This window comes from Cydia fagiglandana, chromosome 4 (assembly GCF_963556715.1).
Source record: "Cydia fagiglandana chromosome 4, ilCydFagi1.1, whole genome shotgun sequence".
Classification (NCBI taxonomy): Eukaryota; Metazoa; Arthropoda; class Insecta; order Lepidoptera; family Tortricidae; genus Cydia; species Cydia fagiglandana.
Genome location: NC_085935.1, coordinates 4,801,903 through 4,809,475, shown reverse-complemented (window position 1 = coordinate 4,809,475; position 7,573 = coordinate 4,801,903). Strand labels below are relative to the sequence as shown.

Below are 7,573 nucleotides of genomic sequence, written 5' to 3'. Positions count from 1 at the left end.
CGTACTGGAATCCTAAATACTTGGAGTACGTGACCATGACAGCCCAGAGATACAGCCGTCGAGACCCCATCCACTACGTAAACATTCGGTTAAAAAACTTAATTGTCTTTGGGAACGACATTCAAGTGAGTTGACTTTTTAATTAATTGGTAAAACCTTAATTGGTAAAGCGCTGGTGGCCTAGCGGTAATGAGAGTGTGCGACTCTCAATCTGGAGGTCGCGGGTTCAAATCCTGGCTCGTACCAATGAGTTTTTCGGAACTTATGTACGGAATAGCATTTGATATTTACCACTAGCTTTTCGGTGAAGGAAAACATCGTGAGGAAACCTGCATACATCTGCGAAGAAATTCAAAGGTGTATGTGAAGTCCCCAACCCGCATTGGGCCAGCGTGGTGACTGTAACCTAAAGGCCGAGCCACACCGGCTTGCGTGTGCGTGACGTGCGCGTGTGCGTGCGCTAAAATGTTGGAGCCGCACACGCACACGTCACGCAAGCGGTGTGCCGTCTCTCACAGGCCTTAAACCCTCTCGTGCTTGAGAGGGGGCCTGTACCCAGCAGTAGGACACAAACAAATTTTCTCTTAAATGTCTCATGATTGGTGGCGTTAACATACGTATTCATATGTAGGTATATGGCTAGCTCATTTATGTTTCCATGTTTACGTTACAGATGACCTATAATGCTTATGAGTTCATGAGCAATGAATACCGCCCCGGAATGTTCGTGATGACTTTCCAGATTTGCAATTTCTTTACGGATCCTAAATATGCCATATTTAAGCCTTTCTAAAGAAGACAGACAAGTAAAGTAGAGGGAATTTCGATAGCTAAAGTGGAAAATAATCAATAAACCAGGCAGTCGACTAGTTGTGATGGGTTTATTTTGCGAACTGACGTACAAAAATATAAACAGTCAAAATAACATTAGAATTTAAATATGGAATTAAAAAAGAACTTAAGACTAGACATAGATAATAGTGTAAACGTATCAAAACCTATTTACATATACACCCTTAACATCCCACCCCCTTGTGTGCGAAAGCACACAAAACTAGCCAGACTAGATATAAACTGAGACTTTATGCCTCTAATCTGACCAATTTTTTAGAAGGTCGACGAAGAATTCCACCTGATGTGGCTACGTCCACCACCCTGACCACTCCGTCTCTGCCAGGGAATGTAGCAACGACGCGGCCGCGTGGCCAGGTTCCTCGGGGTAGGTTCTGGTCTACAATGATGACTAAGTCGCCAACAGTCAAGTCGTGCTCTCTGTTCTCCGCTATCTGGCGAGGTTGCATGGTTGGCAGAATTTCTTTTACCCATCGGTTCCAAAAGTGGTCGGCCAATCTCAACGCCTTCCTCCAGTCAGCACGTCTTAAAAGGTCTCGGTCGTCAAGGGTTGCAGGCAGAACCTGGTTAGAAGATGAGCCAATTAGAAAGTGGAAGGGCGTTAGGGTTTCCTGGTCTTCAGGGCCAACAGGGACATGGGTCAGAGGTCGAGAATTTACAATTGCCTCAGCTTCTAGAAGGAGAGTTACTAGGACTTCGGGATTAGGTTCTCTTTCACGTAATGTGGCGTTCAGCGCGACTTTGATGGTGCGAATCAGTCTCTCCCAGCATCCGCCGAAAAAAGGAGCAGCGGCAGGAATAAAGCTCCATTTTATTCCTCTATTGGCAGCAAAATCGTAGACCTCGTGCTGATAAAATTCTCGTAAAATTCGGTCTGCACCGATAAAACATGTACCGTTGTCAGAATATACAGTATTGGGAGTTCCTCTTCTAGCAATAAACCGTCGCAGGCTCATTATTGCGGCGTCAGCAGAAAGGGAATGTACAAGCTCCAGGTGAACGGCTCTGGATGTCATGCAGGTGTACAGGTCTGCCACATAACGTTTCTCTTGTCTTCGACCGATCTTGGTAATTATCGGGCCGAAATAATCCAAGCCAGTGTACGTGAATGGGCGGCGGTGGTGGGCAAGCCGCTGAGGAGGAAGGTTACCGGTCATCGGATTCATTGGCTTTGCTCTTTTGATGCGACAGAACAAACATTTGCTGGTGACGCTTCGAACAGTACTGCGCAGATGAAGAAGCCAATATTTTTGTCGAACCTCATTGACCACCATTTCATTGTTTGCATGTCCAGCCTTGCGATGGTAGAAATTCACCAATAAGCGAACTACTGGGTGTCGTCCATCTAGAATGATTGGAAACTTGATCTCGGAACCGACGTCTTGTACGGCAACGATTCTGCCAGCTAGGTGCAACAAGTTGTCTGGCCCCATTCTGGGAGAAAGCTTCGCCAGGCGACTACTCTTTGGTATCAATTCTCCACGTTCTATTGTTGGGATTTCGTCACTAAATGATTCAGACTGTACTTTCTTCAGGACGTGCCTTTCTGCGGCTTCCATAAGTTCCGCTGTCAGGGGGATTAGAGTGGTGGACGTAGGTGTATTCGTACGTTGACGAAGCCTAACATCGGTGCTAGGAGCAACGCGACCTACGCGATCTAAAGCCGAGCGAAATTTAGACGCAGCTTGCAAAACGCGAGCAGTAGCACGAAGTAATCGTAGCCAGTCACTAAAACGACTGAAATCCGCGGTAATTGTCAGATGACCAACCACAAGTCCAGAAGTCTGCTTCCGCTCTTCCTGGACTATAGGCTGACCAGCTGGTTCAACAGGCCAATTCTCCGGAGGATCGAGGAGGAACGAGGGACCTGTAAACCATCGGTGGTTTGGATTAAGATGAAGCGGCTTAATCCTAGTGGCATCGTCCGCAACGTTCAAATCAGTTGGGACCCATTTCCAATCTTGCACGCGCGTATTTTCTGTAATTTCTCCTACGCGATGGGCCACAAAGGGTTTGAACGTTCGTGCGTCACTTCTGAGCCAACCGAGGACAGTTCTTGAATCTGTCCACAAGAAAGTTCGTAAAGGTTTTTTCTTATGAAACTCTTTAATAGTGACAGCAAGGCGAGAAGCTATCAAAGCGCCCTGCAATTCTAGACGAGGAATTGAAGTGGGCTTCAAAGGTGAGACTCTCGTCTTACTGGTGATGAGTGCGAGCTTGACTGTACCATCTGTATACAATAAGCGCCAATAAGCGACGGTGGCAAAGGCAAGCTCGCTCGCGTCCGCGAAAATGTGTAGCTCCCTGTGTAGAGGTTCTCCATTGAGCTTGGCGTACCATCGTGGGATCCTAATTGTAGATACGTCAGACAGTTCCTTAAACCACTCGTTCCACTTTAAAATCTGTGATGGTGGAAATGGTGTGTCCCAGTCAATATTGGATCTCCACGCCTCCTGAAGTAGTATACGCCCTTTGACCACTATTGGGCCCAACAAACCTAGTGGGTCGTATACTTTCATGAGGTGGGACAACACTTTGCGTTTATTAAAACTGCCCTGTAGTATGAGACCTTCTAAACCGGTCCTAAATCCGATAGTGTCTGATATAGGATCCCATGAAACACCTAAGGCTCTGACGCTACTTGACTCACTACCAAGTGACATCTCACTAGGTTGGGCGGCGCGCAGTTCAGTCGGTACAAGACGCAATGCTCCTTGATCGTTAGAAATCCAGCCACACATTTCGAAACATGCGTTACGATGAATAGTCACAACATCGGATGCCATCTGTGCAGCTTCGTCCACATCGTCCAGGCTATCCAGGAAATCGTCCATGTAGGAACTATGGATACTTGCGTTGGCTGCCGCTGGATACGAATCTTGGTGAGACATAGCGTTTTTATGTTTAATGTACAACGCAGTAAAAGGACTGGACGATGCTCCAAAAATGACAGCTGTCATCCGATATTCTTTTAGAGGCGTTGTTTCCCTTGACTGAACGTCGCGCCATAAAAAACGTAGTGCGTCACGATCTTGTTCACGGATTTTTATTTGAGGAAACATTTCCTTAATATCAGCTGTTATAGCAACAGCGCCCTCTCTGAACCGAAATAAAATACCTAATAAATTTTCTAAAAGATCAGGTCCTTGAAGCAGCAACGAGTTTAATGAAACACCCTGATTAGTCGCGGCTGCGTCGTGGACAACACGAAGTTTACGTTTTTGTGGATGGTACACGCCAAAATGAGGCAAATACCACCTTATTCTTGCGTTAATGTCACTTTTATTAGGTTCAGATTCGGTTTTTAATTTATTTTTATTGTTATTCACACTTGACAGCTCAATGTCAAAATTTGTTTCTGCTTTATTCGGACTGACTGTACTAGGTTGTAAGTTATCAGATAAGGTGTGGATTTTATTTGAATAATCGCCTAAATTGGTATCGTGTTTGAGATCAATGCTGGTGTTGACGCTTTTAGTTATAAGATGATTATAATAAGTGCCGGAATCGCACTCCTCAGCATAATTTTTAGCAATCATGTTATCAATAAACTTTTTATACGCGTCAGCGAAGGCGGGCTCACGAATCATTCGCCTTTCGAGGCTTAGAAATCTTGATAAAGCTTGTGGGTAGCTATCGGGAACACACTGTATGTTGTCACGCCACGGAAGACCTACTTCATATCTACCGGTCGGTAAGCGTGTGGTGGTAGCATCAAGAATCTCGACGGCACGGGAGTCTAGCTTGCTAAATAGAGTCTCGCGCTTAGAAATACCGAGCGAGTCGAGTTTGTATTGCTCCTTTATCAGTGACTCCAGGCGTTCATTTTCAGAAGGTTCAGTGCGGTCTAACTGACAATGGTTGACGAACTCGACTGGCTTGGTTTTGCTACTCGTTGGTCCATACAAAGTCCACCCAAGCAAAGTGCGACAAGCGGCGGGCTCGTTACGTCTGCCTTCACAAACCTCGCGACATATTGACAGATGCCAATGCTCAGCACCAATAAGTACGGTTGGTGTAGCGTCAGCATATGTCAAGTATTCGGCTAGGTCTTTTAAGTGAGCATAAGATTCAATAGTCTCTCTAGATAGAGTTTGTTCGTTCAAGCCTAACGATTGTACAGCCTTAGCACGATTTACCAAATGGATATCAGATTCATATTTACCTCTTATGTAAAAGTCAACGTATCTTACCTTTGTAGTTTTTTGTAAACCCATGATACCATTGACAGTTATGAACTCTTCAGGTCCTATCAAACCTAGGCGAGCAGCCACTTTACAATCAATCATAGTCGCAGTACTGCCATCATCGAGAAACGCGAAGGTTTCATAGCTGCCATTTGGCCCTGACAGTGTCACTGGTAAAACCTTCAACATTGTAATATTTGAACATATTTCATTAGACGTTTTATGTTGGTTACACGATATACCTATATTAGACACAGTCACATTATTGTCTGACACCTTATTATCGGCTGGCGAGGAACTCGACGAATGCTGGGTACCACTTTCAGCCGCAGGAACGCAAATGATGTTATTAATCCGTGTATCGGGTGTAGGCGGTGATCTAAACGTATCCTGCCTGCCGTGCAAAAGAGGGTTGTGTCGAAAAGTACAACCATCGACCCCGCAAGGGTTGCTTTTGCATAATTTCCATAGGTGTGAGTTGTCTTTTAGACATTTATAACAAACTTTGTGTTCACGTAACCAACGCCACCTATCGTCAACAGATAACGACGTAAATTCAGTACATTTTTTTTATATTGTGGGATTTTTTACAATAAACACACTCTATCTTACCAATCGTTTTATTTTTGTCATGAGTGACGGAATGTATATTTTCACGTTTAAATGGTTTATTCATTGGAAAATGTACTCGTGATTGTTGCGGTATAGACATAGCCCTACTTCTGGCGATAAAGCGAATTTAATATAGCGTTCGTGTTCGCGTGTTAGAAAGTCAGATAAAAGTTCTAACTTTGACTTGAGATGGTTTGACGTTTCTGACAAATCTGACGCATAATCAGACCATCTCATTTTCATTAAAGGGTTAAATTTTCCTAGAATATTATGAAACAGCTCCGGCGATTGTAAATATTCTCGTAGGCCGAGTAATTTCATAGTAGACAAAGAATTGCGTACCTTATTAGCGAAAATACCTATCTCCTTTAGGTCAGGCCCGAGCCGAGGCAGCGTTTTCAAAATCTGAACTTCGCCGAAGACAATCATTTCGGGACAAGCAAATGTACGTTCGAGTGCTGCCATGATATCTTCGGAAGCTGCCGCGGTGTTGAGTAAAGAGGCGACGGCCTCCCGGGCGGGCCCGCGGAGTGCGTTATGTAGACGCGCCGTATTTTCTGCGGGGGAATAAGAAGTTTTAGTACTATCAAATAAGTATTTAAATTGAAGCCATTGTGACGAGTTGCCATAGAAAGTTGGAAGCTCAATTTTAGCTTTTCTTGGCACGTCTCGTGCGGCGAGCGCTTTAGCTGCGGCAGCCGTATCGGCAATAGCTTGTAAAAGCGTGGCAGAGCCGGTTATTGGCTCGGTTTGATCTTGTCGGCGGCACTCTTCATTTACATGATCATTGTTAAAATGAATCAGTGCATTATCGTGGCCGTTTTGACGTTTGACGTCTTCACGCAATAAAGGTGAATTAATACGGTTATTTACTACATTGCACTCAACAGTAGGTTCTAGCCGTAAATTTATAGGGGGATCGGCGGTCATGGTGGTAACTACCGCTATATGTGGCGGAATAGTTACACCCACTTCGGCCCGTGTGTCTACGGGTTGCCTTTCCTGATTTACGTCACGAACCCAAGATGCTGTACGAGAATATGCATTACTAACCGTGTGATTGGAACGCTCCTCGGCTTCTAAGGCGGCTATTTTCGCTTCAAGTTCAAGCTGTTCTACCTGTTTAACCTGCTCAAGGAGTTTCCGTTCGCGTTGAAAGAGCTCTTGTTCCCTTTCTATGCTCTTGCGGGCCAAGTGGGCCTCCGCGGTCAATCGTCGTGCCCTAATCGTGGCCGATGATCGCGTAGAGCCCGAAGCGCGAGACCTGCAACTGAGGGGAACATTAACTTGTTCGGCGCTGGTGCCGGTTGTGAGGCACTCGCGAGACGTCCCGGGGATTTGCGGGTCGGAAGCCGCGGGTGGTACGGTGGCGTCGGCCGCACCGTGATCCAACTTTTTGGACTGGCCGAGCCTACCCGTGGCAGGGGTACCCGTTTCCGAGCGCGTCATTTTAGCGCTTTTAGCCGACTGCTTGGTTTTAGATCGCAAGATCATGAGTGAGGAAGAAGGACCAAAATAAAGAAGACAGACAAGTAAAGTAGAGGGAATTTCGATAGCTAAAGTGGAAAATAATCAATAAACCAGGCAGTCGACTAGTTGTGATGGGTTTATTTTGCGAACTGACGTACAAAAATATAAACAGTCAAAATAACATTAGAATTTAAATATGGAATTAAAAAAGAACTTAAGACTAGACATAGATAATAGTGTAAACGTATCAAAACCTATTTACATATACACCCTTAACACTTTCTATGTGAATTTCTTTAACGCTTCATCTTGTCCTTTTCCAAAGGTAAGGCTATATAGAGTTTTTACCCGATCCCATGAGATATTTCTGTATTACAAAGTATCTATAACATAATACATAGGTATATCAGTCTATAACGCAACATTGAAAATATGTAACAATATATTTGCAC

General features: G+C 44.8%; 1 protein-coding gene across 1 annotated transcript; it reads right to left on the bottom strand.

Annotated features, from left to right (window-relative positions):
• Positions 1-1,082: 1,082 nt before the first annotated feature.
• LOC134663402 (uncharacterized) lies at positions 1,083-3,743 on the bottom strand. The gene has a single exon (XM_063519767.1). It carries the CDS (start codon positions 3,741-3,743, stop codon positions 1,083-1,085), a length of 2,661 nt encoding a protein of 886 aa, XP_063375837.1.
• Between the last annotated feature and the right edge of the window lie 3,830 nt (positions 3,744-7,573).

Excerpts from the sequence above, each read along its gene's own strand:
- LOC134663402 (XM_063519767.1), bottom strand. The coding sequence starts at position 3,743 with ATGTCTCACCAAGATTCGTATCCAGCGGCAGCCAACGCAAGTATCCAT.